This window comes from Notolepis coatsorum, assembly GCF_963971535.1.
Source record: "Notolepis coatsorum genome assembly, chromosome: 13".
NCBI lineage: Eukaryota > Metazoa > Chordata > Actinopteri > Aulopiformes > Paralepididae > Notolepis > Notolepis coatsorum.
Window position 1 is genome coordinate 78,788,236 of NC_140177.1, and position 21,122 is coordinate 78,809,357.

At 43.3% G+C, this 21,122-nt stretch overlaps 1 protein-coding gene across 2 annotated transcripts in view; it reads left to right on the forward strand.

The window, feature by feature from the left end:
* The window catches only part of LOC311239074 (abl interactor 1-like), a 147,059-nt gene that overhangs the window by 88,637 nt on the left and 37,300 nt on the right, over positions 1-21,122 (forward strand). For both annotated transcript variants that reach the window (XM_084327303.1, XM_084327302.1), the window contains exons 2-3: positions 2,497-2,664; positions 15,184-15,360. In XM_084327303.1, the coding sequence (XP_084183429.1) occupies positions 2,497-2,664; positions 15,184-15,360 (345 nt within the window). The remainder of the gene's footprint in view (positions 1-2,496; positions 2,665-15,183; positions 15,361-21,122) is intronic.

A 21,122-nucleotide genomic window follows, 5' to 3' on the forward strand; every position in this document is an offset into this window, starting at 1 on the left:
CCGGGCGCTCGCTATGGTTCATGTGACTCTGGCTCGTCACGCTACACGGTGATCGATTGCCAATAACTCGATAAACAACATGATTTGGACGTATATACCATTATACAAGCTGGAGATGGACCGGGTAAAAATATATCCCATAATGATAAAATTTCTACTCGACGATGATCGCCCAACGGCGCGCGGAGACTGGGGTGAGTTTCAGCGTGTAACGTTACCTTCTTCGATAATAACTGATATTATCAACATTTGACCCACATTAGATGATTGGTATAACGCTGCCCACGGAATTATAAACGCCCCCTCGCCCATCCGGTCAACATCAGATGACGTGTAGTAACTTCTAGAAGTATGTCTAGTTGGAATCTTTTATATCGCGCTGATTGCCATCAAACTGTATTTCATCATCAATATAATGCATTTGGGGCTATATATCACGTTCTGGAGAAAGCTGCAGAAAGAGATGAAAACATACTTATACATTAGACCATACTTTACTATGAATATGTGAATGAAAAGGTTTAACGTTGCTACACAATGAACAATACATATAGGACTTTGAATGGGCCCTAATAATGGCAATGTAGCAATAGAATTTAAAAAGTTATAGCCCTGCAAAGAAGTGGACTTTCTCCATAGACAAATAGCGCTGGCAATCTATGGTATATCATTAATTTAACCTTAGGCAACCAAAGTGTTAACCAAGTAGCGTTATTTGTAGTGTAACGTTAGCTATTTTTAGACCCAAGTAGTTACTCGCTACTGCCCGGAGAAACTGGACTGCTAAATAAAGATGAAAGATCGAGCGTTGATGCTCATTCAATGCTAACAACATTAGCTAAATAGCTAACAAACGAAATACAACGTATAGCATAGCTACAACACAGAATAACGTTAATACAATTACATGCATCATTGTTTACAATGAACGGGTGGGGCTAGTCAAAGGACTGGACACGGGGACAAGTTAAACATGAATACATTTATTATAACAGGTAGTTTCGAGTCGTACCTACGCACCACAGGGCTACTATTCTATTATATACGGATTTGACGCTTCCTCCTCATCGTTGATTGCCTGTAGTAGCTGCATCTAACGTTAGTAGCTAACGTTAAAACTAACCTAAAGTTAGTTGTTCACCAACAATCTCAACATTTGTTTTATCATTAGCTCAAAAACACAGAACCGGACGAGACAAGTTGTCCGCTCATAGGTTCTGCTAGGATAATCACAACAATACTTCCGGTCCGGTCGATGGACTTCAAAATAAAAGTCTAAAACACCGAAAAGACGGAGTGGTGGGCTTCAAAATAAAAGTCTAAAACACCGGAAAATACGTTTATTTTGTACAGCGTTTTCCTCCACGAGTACTCGAGTACATCATGTGATCAATCGATCTGGATTATTTTTGCCCATCCCTAGTTTATCCTGTGCTGAAGTCTCCATTCCAATAGAGATAGTATGTTGGTGTTTATTTGATTATTGTTTCACTGCCTTTTTATTTATTACGTTTCCAGTTCTTTCCTCACACTTTATTAACATTTTGTACATGGTACCGCGGCGCAAGGTACATTAATAATACATGTACATGTTAAAAGGATGACACAAAAAGCCAGACAGAGGGCTTGTTTCCAGTTTCAGTTTGTTTTATAATAAACAATCAAACTGAGCATTTTTTTATTTAGGATATTTAAAATGTCTTCCAATGTTAAATAAAAGTGTATTGCACTTTGAAACTGTGTCCTTGCATTATTATGCTATTATCATTATATTAGTGAATTTTTAAAAGAAAATTGAGAACTTTTGGGAAATAAATTTCTCCAAAAAAAAATTCTCTAACCGGTCGCAATAATATCGCTTATCGCGATATTTTCGGGGGCAATTAATCGCCCAGCAAAATGTGTTATCGTGGCAGGCCTAGTAGTTAGAGACCATTGACCGGAGGTAGGCGGGAGCGGTTCCCTTTGCCGCACGGTATGCTAGGTCGAGGGCCTTGAAGCGGATACGTGCAGCAATGGGGAGCCAGTGCAGGTCCCTAAGAAGTGGGGTGAAATATTCCCACAGTCCTCTATGAGTCAGACCACTTCATATAGTTTATTTAGACTCAAAGTGAAGTATTTTCTTTATTGTGAATACAGTGTCTGTCATTGTATATTTATTCATAATTTTAACCATATTTGTATGCAGTGTTTAAGTGTTTAATATCTGTAAAGTGAAGAGGAGGAACGGCAGGTACTTCATCATGTCAACTCATGTGAACGTTGAACATGGTTAGAATAATGAGTGATGAACGAGGAAATGACCTTGATTTTGTTCAGGAGTGCTTTGCCTGTCTGGCATTTATTAATATGACCTTTTCCTTTTTCCTCCACCTCTCTCTCTCTCTCTCTCTCTCTATCTCTCACTCACTTCTTCATCCCTTCTTCCCGTCCTTCCTTCTTCCATCCCTTTCACCATCTAACCCCCTCACCCATGACCCCACCTGACCCCTTCAGGCCCAGGACAAGAGGAAAGCCCTGGAGGAGACCAAGGCCTACACCACCCAGTCCCTGGCCAGCGTGGCCTACCAGATCAATGCCTTAGCCAACAATGTGCTCCAGTTGCTGGACATCCAGGCCTCCCAGCTGAGACGCATGGAGTCCTCCATCAACCACATCTCTCAGGTGAGGAAGGTTGCCACTAAATGGTTATGGTTAGGGTTAGGTGATTGGTATCTTTTTAGGTGAAAATGATGATGAGTTCTGGCTTTGCAGCTTTGCCAACAAGTGACGACCAGACAGGAAGCAGATGAATTCTTGTCAGCTGATAAATATTTTGAAGTTTATTCGTCATATATCATACATGTACAATGACAGTGAAATGTTTCTTCTGTGACCTCTCCTCCTAAAGAAGAGAAAAATAAGAAACAACATGTATAACAGTATCTGTAAGGAAATTCACGTTAAATAATCCGGTTGATGTTCATCATATTGGACTGCAGGGTGATGGGAAGTGTGATACAGTATCAAAATCAAATGCTAATGGTCATTATATTTATTAATATTCATTATTAATTAATTGAATTCAACAACAGAATTGTGTATCACATTCAATATATCAAGTAGACGATAGATATTACATTAGCCCTATCCTAATGACCATACAACACCCAACTCCACAAGTAATATGCAAAGCAATTAAAACAGACATGTACGCAAACACACACACAGGCACGACGACACAAGTACACTAACACACTGCACACTGCAGACTTTGTATCATATTCTGTGTTGTAACGGTAGTAAAGCCCCTTGAAGACACATTCACCCATTACACAGACAGGCAGACGTGACGGTGGGGGCACGGATCACACTGGATCTGCCAACCTCTCCCTCTCACTTGCTTCATCAGCAGTCCTCTCTGTCTCTCTCTCTGCACCACGCTCAGCCACCTAGCCGGTGGCCCTCCCTGTCCCCCTCTCTCTGTGAGCTTCATTAAGCCCTGTCAGAAATGAACTGAAAGCCTGACACCAGCACTCTCGGCTAGTTAGCATTCACCAGCCACTGTCCGGCTCCTCTACACAGGGCTGGGAGAATGAATGGGGCGGGCGCAGTAAAAAAACGACATAAAGAGAGAGACTGCTAGCTATTGATCCTCTGGGATGAGCACTGGTGTTTTCATCCCTGCATCTTCCCAGTCGAGTTAATAGTACCGTATAATCACACACTGAAGTGAACAGATGACAGCCGTATATTACAGAGGTGGATAGGTAGTTAGCTAGGTAGGCTCAGGTCCACTAAGCAGCTATTAAAGCTTAAAGAGGAATGCAACTGAATTTCAGCTTTTTACTTAAGTTATTACTACAGCCTCGGACAGTCTGGTCTGTATTAGTAAACACAAGCTGGGCATCAGAGAAAAGAGTTTGCCCCGCCCCCAAATCTGTAATGTCCCATAGATAAATATAGCTACATATAGAGCAAATGAGAATTTTTATTTTGAAAATTTCAACTCTCGGGAGTCTGTGGAATTGGAAAACCTTAGTTGCACGTGCATAGGCTTGGAAAGTGATGCAGAGCTTGCTCTATTTCTGCTGGGCAGGTAAACGCACTAATTTCTCCATAATTGCCTACAGCAGCTTTTAACAGAGATGGTTTGGAAATGGCAGTCATACTCCAACCCTAGATGAGTCTAGAATAATCCCTGTGCTCTTGCACTTACACAAGGCAAGCTGTGTGCGACTACTTTGCCACTTGACAGAATGGTAATGCAGTTTTAACAATGTAATGAAGCCTGTGGGGTTATTGTATATAAAAGGGAAGTGGTTCATTCTGGTCCTACTTCAACACAAAGGATTAGGCTACAGCATGTATCCATGACTCACTCTCTTCACTCTTCCCTTTCTCTTTCCTCTCTTTGACTCATTAGGCGTCAGGCATTCATTTCCCCTCTGATTCATCCGTCCATCTTTTCCACAGTTGTCATCCGCTGGTACGATGATGACCCACTTGTTTCTACCCCGCCCTCTCGTCGAGGGATCGGAGCTCAGTTTCGATCGGTCAGATCCTCTCAAGTCAGAGATAGACCTAGAGTCATATCTGTGTATGGATAACAAGCGGTGATACTGACATATCAGAATCCATTGCCGTGTGAGGATTCCGTCCGAACTCCCAGTAGATATGTTAATGCTAGCTACCTGTCTTTCTGGATTAGCATGGGTTCAGTCTCATTGGGCCCGTTGCAGGAGTTTGCTGAAACACCTAGAAGTCTCAATGTAAATGAATTCAAACTCTCATCTTGCCAGTGAAGCAATTTGCCAACTGTAGTAGAGATTGGATGAATGATGTCTGCAGGTAAGGATAGAGGCCTTGCATGGAATCTTTAGTTATCTCCCTTCCAAAATGGCTGCCTGTAACCATCGGTCGCCTCTTTCAAAAGATAATGCTTAATTTCTGTGCAGTGCTAGAGAAGGTCAAATGTTTGAAAAGCATTTTACTGGTCCACTGTGATCCTTTTATAAGATACAGTAATACGACACCAATTTATTGCATTTTTGTGGATATATCTTCTCATATCAATACGTGACAACCATTGTTTTATAAACATGTTGTCTCTTCCAACATGGCTAGCAGGGATGCACCAATACCACTTCCTCACGAGGGATTCCAAGTTTTAAACGTTAAGTATCGTCGGATGCAGAGTTCCAATCCGATCCATTGCCTGTCTGGGTGCATCACTGCCTGGTATGGAAACTGCTACAGAGGGGTATGGAAACTGCTACAGAGGGTCATGTGAACAGCCCAGAACATCTGTGGTTGTGAGGAACAGCCCAGAACATCTGTGGTTGTGAGGAACAGCCCGAACATCTGTGGTTGTGAGCTCCCCTCCATCCAGGATATATGCAACAGACAGTGTGTCTGCAAAGCCTGCATGATTATTAACAGGGTTCGCACAAGGTCCTTGAATTGCTTCAAGTGCTTGATTAAAAAAAATGTTAAGGCCTGGAATTCCTTGAAAACAGCAATTTTTTTTACAAGGTGCTTAAACCTCTTAACAATCGCCCCCAAAAGTGGTCATTTTAGTTTTTGTTTTTGAGGACTGCATACTTTTCTTGCAAACCAAAATACTATACTTTATACTTATAGCACATGCATGAGCCTGGTCTCTTTTGAAAGATGACATTCTGAAGTTTCTGATGCAATAAAGAAAACATGTGTGCCGTTGCATGTTAACACTTTGAGCGCCACTCACGGCTAATCTCGGGTTTACGATTGTGACGTTGAAAGCCACGTCACGGCTTTTCTCTGGATTTATTTTTTTATTAGCGATCTGAAATCATATTGCATCACGCGAGCCTACCGTTGGAGATCCAGGGGCCGCCGGCGATCAGATGTGAAAAAAGCGCCCCCTATCGTCTCCCAGATGGTAAATCACCCTTTTGGAATGGACTCAATGAAAATGGATGGGGGAAAAAAATATTCCAGTACACATTTTCCAGTCCACTGATGCAGCCGGAGTTACCAGAGTTCATTCTGGAGCCTCTGAGCCGCGGCGAGCATGGGTTATACTGTACACACGTTGGATCAATATACTTATCGATTTTTTCGAATGGTGATCAGGAATTGGAATATACCATTTGGATACCATCTGATGTCAGGTAAGGAATCTATGTTATCAGTGTTAGGATAATCAGTCTCGTTTTCGAGGAGATATAAGCGTTTCCACTATATGTGATATGGCTGTTTCACTGTAAAAGCCATGAGGAAATAATAGCAGCGATTATCAGCGCACGGCACGAGCGTGCGTGCGCACACATATACTATCGACCATCTAGCGTTTATTTGAAAACTATTCATAAATAGACCGACAAATGATAACGTTCTGGAATATTCCAGTAAAAGGCGATTATCAGGGAATGTGTTGTTTTTTCTTTGAAACAGAGTGGTTTTCAAAATGCTATAAAAAGGAAATGAAGCGATAAAAACACAATCTGCTTTGCCAATGTTGACTGGAAAATGATTCTTTGATAAGCGATGGGCAGATTAGACACATAGCATAATTTAAAACATAGATTAGGCAATATTAACGTTACATGGGCCGTGGACCGTGGCATCAACGGGGTAAAAAGGAAAACACGGCCTGGCACTAAAAGTGTTAAGAGGAAAAGTCCTTGAAATTAAAATAAACTATTCACATTGAATGTTTTGTTCATCGATGATCAAATTGTTCTGAATCAAGAAATCATTTGTTTTTGTTCTGTTTTAATAAAAATCTGACGAGTCACTGTCTTGCGCGCTCCAACTGCTTTTCCTCATTTCTTCGCGTGATGCTCTAGCTCAGCGGTTCCCAAACTTGTTTGGCCGTGCACCCCCTGTCACCTCCCGACCTAGCTGACAAACCGCCCAATGGGTTTCTGTTCGGATTTTTTTTTTTTTTTTTTTTAATTTTTTTTTTATCTCTTCCCACGGCGACTATGGATAGGGAATTTTTTTTATTTAATTCAAATGTTCACGACAACATGGATGCATGTACTCTGCCAGCATGTTTAATATCCATAATACTAAAGGTTTGACTAAGATTTTTATGAAATTTTATTGTAAAAAATGTTTTAATAATTTTTTATTTATTTTTTACCACCATTAGCCTTTTCATGTCACGCACCACCTAGAGGGCGCTCCACAGTTTGGGAACCACTGCTCTAGCTGGCAAGCAGGCCAAGAATATGCTTTAAAAACTGCATTTAAAAGTGAATTGTAGTGCTTGGAAAAGTACTTAAAGGTCCTTGAATTTCATTTTGCAATGTCTTTGGGAAGTGGAACCCTGTATTAACACTTTCAGTGCCAAGGGTCCGGTGCCCCGGAACCCTGTTGCGTGCCAACACCCACTTCAATGATAGAGCTCTCATATTTGCGAACGCATGGCTATGTGTATAATATGGCTTATCAATGACTTGTTTGCAGTCAACATTGTCGAAACGGATTGTTTTTTAATCGTTTAATTTCCGTTTGATACCATTTTGAAAAACGCTCGTTTCTTGAAAGTTTCAGAAAATTTCAGGAGATTCTGTGATAATCGCCCTTTACTGGAATATACTGGAATACGCAAAAACGTTGTCATTTTTCGGCCTATTTATGAATCGTTTTCAAATAAACGCTAGATTATCGATAGTATATGTGTACTTATGCACGCGAGGGAAGCGGGCTGAAAAATCGATTATCTCATTTCCTGATCAGCACACACACACACACATAGGGCCCACGTTGATATATCTGTGAAAAAAGCTCTGATTATCCCAAGCCTGGTAAAATAGATTCCTTACCTCAGATCAGATGTTCTCCAAAAAGATTATTCCAATTCCTGATCGCCATTCCAAATATCGATCGCGTTTATTGATCCAACGCTGGGTACTGGAAACACACATTATCCGCTGTTCTGGTGGTCCATAATGAGTCCGATCGGCTCGGGTTACTTGCCTGACAAGTAAAATGTGGAAGCAGGATTTTTTTTTCTCCATGTGTTTCATTCCAATCCAAAGGGGTGCAGTACCATCCGGAGAGACGATAGGGGGCGGTATTTTCCCAATGCAGCTCAGAGAGAGTTCCAGTGGTAACGTGAGGCTAGATTGATGAAATATGTATGGAAATCGCTAATAAATAAAAAAATAAAAACGATCAAAAATGAGATCTCTCGTCTCTGGCACTCAACGGTTGGCATGAACTAACGATAAATCTCGTCGTTGGCACTCAAAGTGTTAAGGTCACCCCAACCACAAACGGTCTCATGGCCCGGACTAGCAGACTCCGGGACAGTCCCCCCCCTCCCCCCCCCAATCTCAAAACGCAGGATAGATGCAGCATGGGAGGGAATTACTACACCGGCTACCGTTTGCCCTGGCAGAGATTTCCCGGGCGGATGCTTTAGCCAGTCAACACATTGACCTTACAGCTGATCTGCCATCTGTTCCTAGACAGATACCAGAGTTGAAATGTTGGACAGATGTTTATTACTCTAAAGAGAATAGCCAAGAAAGAGAGACGGATGGAGAGGGAGAGAGGAGGAGTTTGCACCAAACATTACCCTCAGTGTTTAAGCATGGGTCTTTTTCATTTTGGGGTAATTTTATTTAGATGGGAGTGTAGAGTGTAGTAAAGTTGAGCCATATCCAGGATGTCCCCCCCGCCTGTAGCTGTTCCGCAACCGTTCCTACTTCCGGGGTAGGCCTGATTGGCCCCGACAGGCACGTGACCCGCCGCGGCCACGCCCCGCGGCAGCCCCAGGAGCAAGCGCGCTACTGCTGGAGTTCGCTTCGCCTTTCACATCGCTGCCGTTGGCGAAAGCAGGATGAAAGGCGAGAGCGTAGATTTCGCTGTGTATCATTTAATCATTTAACATTTGAAAGGCATACATTGTTGTCATACAGAAGTACAGAATACTTTTATCCAAAATGCTTCTTACTGTTACACTGTTAGAGACTGTGCAGTGCACGGCTTTAGTCTCACTCGAGTGAGGAAGACCGCTGGTTCTCCAACATACAGCGGTGTGCTCTTCAGAATGTACCGGGAGAAACGTTTACTGTACCCCGCAGACATAAGCGTCTCACAGGGCTGAGCTGTGCACGGCTTTAGTCTCACTCGAGTGAGGAAGACCGCTGGTTCTCCAACATACAGCGGTGTGCTCTTCAGAATGTACCGGGAGAAACGTTTACTGTACCCTGCAGACATAAGCGTCTCACAGGGCTGAGCTGTGCACGGCTTTAGTCTCACTCGAGTGAGGAAGACCGCTGGTTCTCCAACATACAGCGGTGTGCTCTTCAGAATGTACCGGGAGAAACGTTTACTGTACCCCGCAGACATAATAAGCATATAAGCAGTGCTTACTAACGTTATTAGTTACGTTATTTCTGACCGAATTAGTCATTCATTTGTCTGCTTTCGCCAACGGCAGCGATGTGAAAGGCGAAGCGAACTCCAGCAGTAGCGCGCTTGCTCCTGGGGCTGCCGCGGGGCGTGGCCGCGGCGGGTCACGTGCCTGTCGGGGCCAATCAGGCCTACCCCGGAAGTAGGAACGGTTGCGGAACAGCTACAGGCGTCCCCCCCACCCCGGTGCACAATTATCTATCGCTTCTATCTGACCAATGATACCTTTCTATCACGTCACCGCCTCTACTATTTCCTCCCGTTCCTCTTCTCTTTTAACATGATTAGCCCCTCTCGCTCTCTCTCTCTCTCTCTCTCTCTCTCTCTCTCTCTCTCTCTCTCTCTCTCTCTCTCCAATCTGTACTGTAGCCCTGTGGGGGCCTATCTCTTACAGGAAATAGGCGGTTCTTCTTCGTTAAGTTCCCAGCTAAAGGGACTGGGCGTGACTGTTTAGTTTCCTCTCCTAAAAATAAAGAGTGGAGGGCATGTTCTCTATTTATACCTTGTACACATACACATACACATACACTTACACATACACACACACACACACAGTCACACACACAACGTGTGCTGAACACAAGAGAGGTTTGTGTGGCAGACGGGCAGAGGCAGCGACCCAGGGCTACTTCAAAACACAGCAAGGAGGAGAGAAAAGGAAGCCTCTGTCTCTCTCTTGTTCCCTCGTCTCTTCAGTGCTCCAGAGCTAGAGAATGGCTTAGAGGAGTGGGGTTGGAGAGGTTGACTGATTCAGTGGGCCGGACGGTGATTGAAGTGTGACCTCATCGCTGGACAAACGCATGAACAAACACACACACGCTATGGCTGGGCGATATGGCCTAAAAATAAAATCACAGATAATATATTTCTTTTAATCCGATTTACAATTTTAATCGTTTTTTTTCTCTTGAGAGCAAATTTTTTTTTATTATTATTTTATTTGACACACAAAAATGATCAAACCAAGATGAATGTCCCTATTGGGATTGAAATGCAAACCTAACTTTCACCAATCTTCACTTAAAAAAAAAAGATTTATATATATATATATATATATATATATATATATATATATATATATATATATATATATATATATATATATATATATATATTTAGGGATGTCTGATATTATCGGCCTACTGATATTACCGGCCGATATTGGCATTAAAATGTGATATCGGAAAATATCGGTATCGGTTAAAAACATTTAAAAACAAATTTTACATTTCTATAACGTTTATTTACCCAGGCAAGCAAGTAAGAACAAATTCTGATTTTATTTATTGTCAAAAGTATGCATAATGTTGTGTTAATTCCACAACAAGAGATATGTAATCCGGAAAATGACTGTGGATTGCCAGCGCTATTTGTCTATGGAGAAATTCCCCTTCTTTGCAGGGCTATAACTTTTTAAATTCTATTGCTACATTGCCATTATTAGGGCCCATTCAAAGTCCTATATGTATTGTTCATTGTGTAGCAACGTTAAACTTTTTCATTCACATATTCATAGTAAAGTATGGTCTAATGTATAAGTATGTTTTCATCTCTTTCTGCAGCTTTCTCCAGAACGTGATATATAGCCCCAAATGCATTATATTGATGATGAAATACAGTTTGATGGCAATCGGGGCGATATAAAAAATTTCAATTGGACGTACTTCTAGAATGATCTACGTATGATCTGATGATGACCGGATGGGCGGGGGATCGTTTATAATTCCGTGGGCAGCGTTATATCATTCATCTAGTGTGGGTGATATGTTCATCATAACAGTTTATATGGAATACGATCAAAAATAACGCTGAATCTTACCGTATCCTCCTTGCGCCGTTGGGCGATGAGCGTGGAACAGTCATTTACCTATTATGGTATGTAGAAATATCGGGTCCATTTCCACCTTGTATAATAGTATATATGTCCAAATCATGTTGTTTATCGAGTTATTGGCAATCGATCGCTATGTATTGTGTCGAGATCGAGTCCCGGTAGCCAAACAGAGTGCCCGGAAGTAATACGGCCGACCAGCACAACCTCCATAGCACTTCCTGTTTGGCGATTGTGCCGATCGGCCACCAGATGGCGCTCCTGAACCGCCAGAGAGCTCAGTGGGTCCTCCTGGTGGATCTCAGGCCAGCGGAGGGGAAATATGAATCCGATCGCAGATTTTTGAAATATTGATATAAGGACGCTGTAAAGCGTCCTCCGGCCACTTGAGCATGGCCGGGAATGACGCTTTTAAGCGTTTTCCGGCAGTCAAAGTGTTAAATTAACAAGTGACACTGAATTTTTTTTTTTTTGAAAATCGTCCTAAATCATTCATTCGAAATATCGATTAATCGCTCAGCCCTAACACACGCACACATACACACACACACACACAACTATTCCATTGAGTTTTGGTACTCTCCTCTCCATAATGTCAGTGTTCAGGAACATTCTGAGTCACACACGTACACTAGAAGAGTAGAATAGCGTCAATCACGGCATCAATCACATCTCACATGCACACTAGAATATCACTGAATCACACACATGACCAGTCATACACAAATGCACACTCACTCACTCACTCACTCACTCGCTCGCTCACTCGCTCGCTCACTCACTCGCTCGCTCACTCACTCGCTCACTCACTCACTCGCTCACTCACTCACTCACTCACTCACTCACTCACTCACTCACTCACTCACTCACTCACTCACTCACTCACTCACTCACTCACTCACTCACTCACTCACTCACTCACTCACTCACTCACTCACTCACTCACTCACTCACTCACTCACTCACTCACTCACTCACTCACTCACTCACTCACACACACCCCTGGCCTGCACACAAACATGCTCCTCTCTCCCCTGAAGTGTGTGACCTCATTGCTCAGAGATACACGCGCCCATCCTCCCTCCTCACCTCCTTGCATCCACGCCTCTTTCTCTTCCTCCTTTTGTCATCTATCATTCATAAGTTTCTCCTGAGTGATGTATCTTGTGGAGGAGCCTGCTGTGAGGTGCTGTCATATCAATGCGGATGAGTGTAATTGGAGAGGCGATGGAGGTCACTGGCAGTTTAATGTAATCTGGCTGGGGGAAAGAGGAGGGCGGGCTCCGTCAAATGCTCCCCGGGGTATAGGGCCAGGAGGACAGAGAGTGGTGGTTTTGAGAGTAGCTCATAACTACCTGGAACTGAAATAATATTATTATGTCCACGGAAGGAGGAGCCGTCACAACTGTCCCTCAGAAATGGCTATAAGGCTACCGGCAAGTCTGCTGTTTGGGCGCATGCAGATTTAGTTTAGTCTACGATAGAGATGGATTAAACAGCAACGGAGTGTTGCGCACCGCAAGGCATGTGCGAGAGTCAATACATGTAACGTTAAATCTTGATAACAGTCTGTTACTAGCAGCGGCGTTACACAAAACAACCTCTGCATTTAGATATCGACGGGGCAAAATCATAATCAAAACCTTAATGTTGTTATTTATAGCGAAAGTGATGCAGCCCAATGCAGTCGCAGGTAGTTGTAATTTCAGTGCACAACGTCGAGCCACAACATTAATATCTCCTATTTTTTTCTACTGTACCAACCGTTACCGTACCGTACTAACTATGTCGATTGAAGATGCAAATCCTGAATGGCTCGTTTCAAGAGGGAGGCGTCACAGCTGAACTGTAGAAAAGGCACATATTTCACATTTTCTCTAAACAATGCAAAACACAGGAAACGGCAATAGGTCTTACTGACTGTTCCTGTATCATTGTGATAATTGTTTGGTTTTACCCTTTAGAAATGTTCCTCTTCCATATTAACTTTCAAATAAAAGCAAATGTGTGCAAACGGGTCCAAATTCATATCCCGTCACCCACTAAACTGTTAGGTCATTACTTCATCTGATCCATCTGTGTGTTCAATAGCCGACATATCTGTGCAGGACCGGTCAGGTCACAGAGGTTGGATACCATTTCAGTGTGTATGCAAATCCTATTGAAGGTGGCAGATGCTGGTTTCTCCTCACTCTGATGTTATCATTGCAGCACAGTGAGCAACATGGATCTCATTCCACAGCGGCGTACTGTATGTGATCCTCACCGATCTGAAAACACTCAGGATTTTAGGAGGACGAGACAATTAAATGTTAAAACCGCTATTGAGGTCAAACGTTTTATTGATTGTTGTATGTCGACCGTTTCAGTGGAATTGCGTCACTAGGGGAACGGCTTGGACCCAAGTTTATTTCCCCGTCAGCTGTTGATATTAGCTAACGCTGCAACAGGAAATAAACTTTGGTACATTTAGAACATTTGTATTAACCCTTTCACTGCCACACTACAGATGGTTTGGTATGGTTTATTTCTTAAAGGGAAACATGTGTTTGCCACCAGAGCGAATACAAATATACATACAAACATGAAAGAAACAATTACATGATACAATACAGGATACACAACACAGTAGGAGAGCCTCTCAACACAGTGCTAACGGTGTTCGTTAAAAATGGTTAACCGCCTGTAGTGTGGTAGTGCAAATACGACACCGACTACATTAAATATGGGTTTTCTTACATTGAGGACAAAACAGAGGGACCAAAACCCCAGTGTGTTGTGTGCAGTGAAGTGCTAGCACATGGAAGCATGATGTGTGTTGTGTTGTTCAGTATCCCCTGATAGGGTAATATCAGCTACAGTTCCATTTAGATTCTTGAAACTTGATGAGCATCACCAGTTTAAACTAGTTTAAAGGGCATATATGCCTGTAATTCAAGATACGTCTGCCTTTTTATTTAATACAATAAAAGTCTGCCTTTTTATTTCATATTTCATACAGTTCAATTTAGATTCTTGAATCATGATGAGCATCACCAGTTTAAACTTGTTTAAAAAGCATATATGCCTGCAATTCAAGATAAATCTGCCTTCTGTAGTTCTCTGTAGCTCACTTGGTAAAGCATGGCAACAATGCTGAGGTTGTGGGTTCTATCCCATGGGACTACATATACTGAAAATCTATGCACTCATGTACTGTACTGTACGTTGCTATGGATAAAAGTGTCTGCTAAGAAGCATATATATATATTTTTTTTTTCTCTTTCTTTTCATTGGGTTTTTAGCCCTAGTTGCAGTCGTAATCTTTTGTGAAATAAATCAGAGTGGTTAAAAAATCTGGGTCGCGACTTAATGACTAAGGGAACATGTGGGTCCTGAGGCTAGACCAGTTGGGAACCAGTGGTCTACAGTACTAAGGACCAAGATGATGACTAGGGATGGGCAGTTGAAGGCCTATCAAAATGTGGTTAATCAGTTAAACCGAACTACCCGTCAGCAAGACCACCCGCATTTCATTGTATACTTGTATGCCGTGACAATTAAAACTCTTGACTTGACTTGAGCTATAGTCCAATACTTGTGTTATTTATTTATATCGAAATAGCCCATCCCTAACAGCCACCGACATTTGTGACTGAGGGATGCAAGATGGAGACACAATGATGTTAACACAAGCCAGGCCTGCTTGGTCTGTACACTATTACAGTCTCCACTCTTCACTCTACTTTGAATTGAATTCTCTCAAATATTCATGACTGGAGGCCGGGCAGGGTTATTACGAGGGCGGCGTGTGCTGTAGTGCGGACCGTGCTGCGTCTCCGAGTACCATTCTGGTTTAATAGTCAAATTGAGTCGGCAGCATTCACGCAACAACACACACTGATTTTAAACAGCTCACAGGTCCTTCTTGACAAATGTCCTCTCTCTCTCTCTCTCTCTCCCTCCCCCCCTCCCTCCAGACGGTGGACATTCACAAGGAGAAGGTAGCACGGCGAGAGATCGGCATCCTGACCACCAATAAGAACACCTCACGCACCCACAAGATCATCGCGCCCGGCAACATGGAGCGGCCGGTGCGCTACATTAGGAAGCCCATCGACTACACGCTGCTGGACGACGTCGGACATGGTGTCAAAGTAAGAGTCCCGTTTAAGAGAAGGGTTGTGAGTTCTCCTGAGGAGTGTTGTAGTCACAGTGTCAACATCAGAGTTCTCCTGAGGAGTGTTGTAGTCACAGTGTCAACATCAGAGTTCTCCTGACAGGAGTGTTGTAGTCACAGTGTCAACATCAGAGTTCTCCTGAGGAGTGTTGTAGTCACAGTGTCAACATCAGAGTTCTCCTGAGGAGTGTTGTAGTCACAGTGTCAACATCAGAGTTCTCCTGAGGAGTGTTGTAGTCACAGTGTCAACATCAGAGTTCTCCTGAGGAGTGTTGTAGTCACAGTGTCAACATCAGAGTTCTCCTGAGGAGTGTTGTAGTCACAGTGTCAACATCAGAGTTCTCCTGAGGAGTGTTGTAGTCACAGTGTCAACATCAGAGTTCTCCTGAGGAGTGTTGTAGTCACAGTGTCAACATAAGAGTTCTCCTGAGGAGTGTTGTAGTCACAGTGTCAACATCAGAGTTCTCCTGAGGAGTGTTGTAGTCACTGTATCAACATAAGAGTTCTCCTGAGGAGTGTTGTAGTCACAGTGTCAACATCAGAGTTCTCCTGAGGAGTGTTGTAGTCACAGTGTGAATGAATGAATGAATGAAAACTTTATTTAACAGATTGCAGAATGGGTACAATACAGTACGGCTCAATACATACAATTGTTAAGGGGATGCAGACCTGAGAAAGACGTTTGTCTTGTTTCCATCAGGGTCCCCCATTTTCAATTCATATAGACATTTATGACATACACAACATACATGACATTTATGGCATAGGGACTTATAGGTATTTAGTACTGATACATTTGTGACATAAACGGTATTCAAATATACAGTACTGTTACCCCTAGATCCTGACAGAGTATATACATATGATGGGGAGGGGACTGTACATTAGGAGGGGGTGGGTGGGTGGGATAGAAATATACATACGGCGGGGAGGGAATATATACATGCGGTGGGGAGGAGACTGTCTATTAGGAGGTGGTGGGGGTTTTGGGCATTTACGGTGGCCAGTTTCGAATTGCAGCCTCCCGTAGGTGCTCTTTAAGAGCGGTTTTGAATGTGGGTAGTGATTCACATTCCTTTACAGCTTTGGGTAGGGCGTTCCACATTGTTGTGGCATAATTGCGAAACGTGTTTAGTCCCTTGTTTGAGCCGAATCTGGGTTTTACATGATTTGTTGAGCTTCCTCTGGTGTAGTGGTTGTGGTATTCACTGACCTTTGGGAAGTATTTTGACATGTACATGGGTACCTTAGTCGTATAGTGTATCTTGTAGACCAGGCCCATTGCAAGTTGCTGTACTCTGTTGTCTACTCTAAGCCATCCTAGGTTGTCAAAGTGGGCAGGGGTGAGGTGGGTTCTGGGGTTCAGGTCAAGTAGTAGTCTGACCAGTTTGTTTTGTGATGTTTGTAATTTTGTTTTAAGCGCCTTTGAGGTGCTTTGGTACCATGAGGTGCACGCATAGTCGTAGTACCCTTGAATGAGTGCTCCTGCCAGAGTCTTCAGGGTATTCTTGTTTACCAGAGAGGAGATCCGGTACAAGAATCGAGTTCGTTGGTTGACTTTTTTTATTACATTGGATGCCATTTTGTCACAGGAAAGATTTGCCTCTAGGATGGAACCCAGGTAGGTAATTTCGTCTTTCCTTGTGACAATATTGTCACCCACTGTAACTGAGAAGCCGTCGGTCTTGCTGAGTTTGTTATTTGAACCGAAGAGAATGGACTCTGTTTTGCCCATGTGTAATGATAGTTTGTTATCAGCGAGCCATATGCAGATTTTGCCTAGTTCTGTGCTGAGGGTTTTTTCAACCTGCAACTTGTTCTTGTCAGAGACCAGCAGGGCTGAGTCGTCCGCAAACAGGAACAGGTTGCAGTCACAGGCTGACGACATGTCATTTGCATAAATTAGGAAGAGTAGCGGTCCTAGTATGCTTCCTTGTGGGACACCACAGCTCACTGTGAGGGGGGGGGATAGAGTACCGTTTACCTACCATCTGTTCTCTCCCCTCCAGGTAGGATTGCATCCAGCTCACTGATAAACTATCAAAACCAATTGCTTTTAGCTTGTCCATCAGAATGGAGTGATTGACAGTGTCGAAGGCCTTTTGTGTCAACATAAGAGTTCTCCTGAGGAGTGTTGTAGTCACAGTGTCAACATCAGAGTTCTCCTGAGGAGTGTTGTAGTCACAGTGTCAACATCAGAGTTCTCCTGTGTTGTAGTCACAGTGTCAACATCAGAGTTCTCCTGAGGAGTGTTGTAGTCACAGTGTCAACATCAGAGTTCTCCTGAGGAGTGTTGTAGTCACAGTGTCAACATCAGAGTTCTCCTGAGGAGTGTTGTAGTCACTGTATCAAAATAATGTCTGTGTTGTTTGTTTACATGATGACGGTAGACGGCAAACCGCCACGTTCTCCACCACAGACTTTCAAACTGGATGTTGAGCCTGTCAAAATTAGGCTCCCCTTTTGCTTTGTATAACAAAGGAGTTGTGGTTGGCCTCTCGTGCTGCTGTGAGTTAAATACAGCAGCCAGTAGACCTAAGAGCTCTCACAATGCTAATATATTACATCCTCGCTGATAGAGGCGCTCTTCAGCTATTGATTTCTGAGACTTTCTGCATGGATTTTACAGACGCCACTAATTGCTAAGCTCATTATTTTTATATATATATATATATATATATATATATCACTTGAATCCCAGGCTAAATCAATTCTGCCTGAGAGGCAAACACGTATTTAGAGACCGGTTCACACCTGGCCCTCTGCTGTGAACTAGCTCACTGTCTGCCTGCTTACTTACTGCCCAGACATCTAGCCAATCAATAAACTGGCCTTTTAGTTAATGAAGCATGAAGACGTGGAGATTTAACATGTAGATACAGACACTAGGAGTATAATGGATTGTAGTAGATCCGTGATTCATACGGGTCGCCCCCCGCGGTTCGGTGCGTACCTGAACCGCGGATTCATTGCAAAATGTAACCATCATAGTGAGCTGTATCACATGATATTCTGCAGCATCGTTTATGTCTGCTGTTTGGGCTCATCATTACAGGTCTAGTTTTGTCTTATCATAGAGATGGATTAAACCGCAACTGTGCGCGAGAAATGTGCACCGCGAGGCGCATGCAAGCGCCATACACAGGGCTCTACAGTGTGACTATTTCACTCTCATTTGCCCCTAAAAATAGATATGTGCGGACTGGAAAAATCATTTAGGAGCACAGTGTGCGAGTAATGGTTTTGCGTAGTGGTCGTGTCGACACGCAATTGTAATTTCATAATAGACACAGAGCAGAGCAGACCTTCAATTCTAGAAGCTATTAAATCTAGCTAGAGTCTTCAGCCCTGCGTTTGACAGCTGTGTGACAACTTCTCTCGCGAGTCATGCTGTTTCTATGTGTAATGTAAACTCCGCAAGCAACAGAGTGATACATTTATCATTAAATATGGATAACTGCTATTCTTCTGCTATGTTATAGGCAGTGTTGTTGAACTTGATGACCATGTCATTCTCCTCCATTGAGCGATTGCTCTCATCTAACCACTGAAAAGTCGTCTGGAGGGACTCTGTGTTTAGAGTCATGCTTTGCTACGGTCCCTGCAGGTTTTGTGTTTCTCACTGTTGATGTGCAACTTTCAAGTTTCAAGCTTAACGTGTGTTGACCCGGTAACGCGGTCAGAGTTTAAACTGTGTTGACCCGGTAACGCGGTCAGAGTTTAAACTGTGTTGACCCGGTAACGCGGTCAGAGTTTAAACTGTGTCGACCCGGTAACGCGGTCAGAGTTTAAACTGTGTCGACCCGGTAACGCGGTCAGAGTTTAAACTGTGTTGACCCGGTAACGCGGTCAGAGTTTAAACTGTGTCGACCCGGTAACGCGGTCAGAGTTTAAACTGTGTTGACCCGGTAACGCGCTCAGAGTTTAAACTGTGTCGACCCGGTAACGCGGTCAGAGTTTAAACTGTGTCGACCCGGTCGGTAACGCGCTCAGAGTTTAAACTGTGTCGACCCGGTAACGCGGTCAGAGTTTAAACTGTGTCGACCCGGTCGGTAACGCGGTCAGAGTTTAAACTGTGTCGACCCGGTAACGCGGTCAGAGTTTAAACTGTGTCGACCCGGTCGGTAACGCGGTCAGAGTTTAAACTGTGTCGACCCGGTAACGCGGTCAGAGTTTAAACTGTGTCGACCCGGTAACGCGGTCAGAGTTTAAACTGTGTCGACCCGGTCGGTAACACGGTCAGAGTTGCCTGCGGTGGACGTCCACATTGCCTACAATACACACTCAGCATGGCTTTCCCCTCGTACTGCAACACGTTAGCCATTGTGGTTTAACACTTTCAATCAATGGCGTAACTTTGTTGCTAGGGGTGCGGGGGACATATTAGGGGGCGTGGCCAGTGACGTCGAAGGGGTAGGGGGAGGTGCCCCTACCTAATATTTTTTTCTAATACCAGGTGTGCAATACGCATTTTCCCAGGCGGTGGCGCCTCTTGTAAGAGGTGGTCATCGTGGAGCCAGGGCTTGTCCAGGACCAGGACTGAGATCGGAATCTCTCTTTCTCTCTCTCTCTCTCTCTCTCTCTCTATCTCTCTCTCTCTCTCTCTCTCTCTCTCTCTCTCTACGTTCCGAGACTCGCGCGGCTTGTCATAAGTGAATTGTATTATAGAAACACCCCCCCTTCGTAGATAAAAAAAATAAAAATAAAATCAGTTGAACAATAATCCATTTTGGTGAGTTGAGAGAGAGAGATCGCGCTATTTATTATCTACAATGTATAAAACAACAGCATAGGCTTTTAAATACAACAAGGTCAGACATAGACAGATATTTCACAGACACCAAGCAATGCTGTTGCATTTCATGGCAATCACACAGACCATCGTTCACAGTTTCACACCAAACTTTGAGGGGAGGGGTATTTGAGCACACCTGACGACATGGCTGTTGTTATGCAAAGACAGCTGTGGTCGGTACTTAGCGCGTGCCTCGCCTGTCTTTGCATGACAATGGCTCAGGTCTTCAGAGATGGAACAAGCAGCCGTGTTTCCATGTGGTCCAAGTGCCGCGTCGCGTCACCGTTTATTATCATGTAACATTGTTTTTGGACGGTAAAAACGTGGGGGGGACAATAACTGCAATCTGAAACCATGCAGGGGACATTTTCCGATGTCCCCGCCCTTGCCCCTGCTTTCAATGCCGGCTGTGTTTTCCTTTTTACCCCCTTGAATGCCGCCACCCACTTCAATGTTAGCGTTAAAAACGCATAATCTATGTTTTAAATTATGTGTTTAATTTTTGCAGTCAACATTGTCAAAACGGATTGTTTTTTTAATCGGTTCATATCCTTTTTATAGCATTTCGAAAAGCTATCGTTTTCTCGAAAATTTTCAGAAAATAGAAAGATTCCCTCATAAACGGCATTTATTGGAATATTCTCGAATACACTAGACACGTTGTCATTTGTCGGCCTATTTATGAATCGTTTTCAAATAAACGCTAGATTATTGATAGTATATGTGTACTTATGCACGCTATAGAAGCGAGCTGAGAAATCGATTACCTCAGTTCCTCAACATCACACACACACACACACATACGGGACACGCTGTTATCTCAGTGAAGACAGCTCCGATTACCCCAAGACTGGTAACATAGATTCCTTACCTTAGATCAGATGTTCTCCAAAAAGATTATTTCAATTCCTGATCGCCATTCCAAATATCGATCACGTTTATTG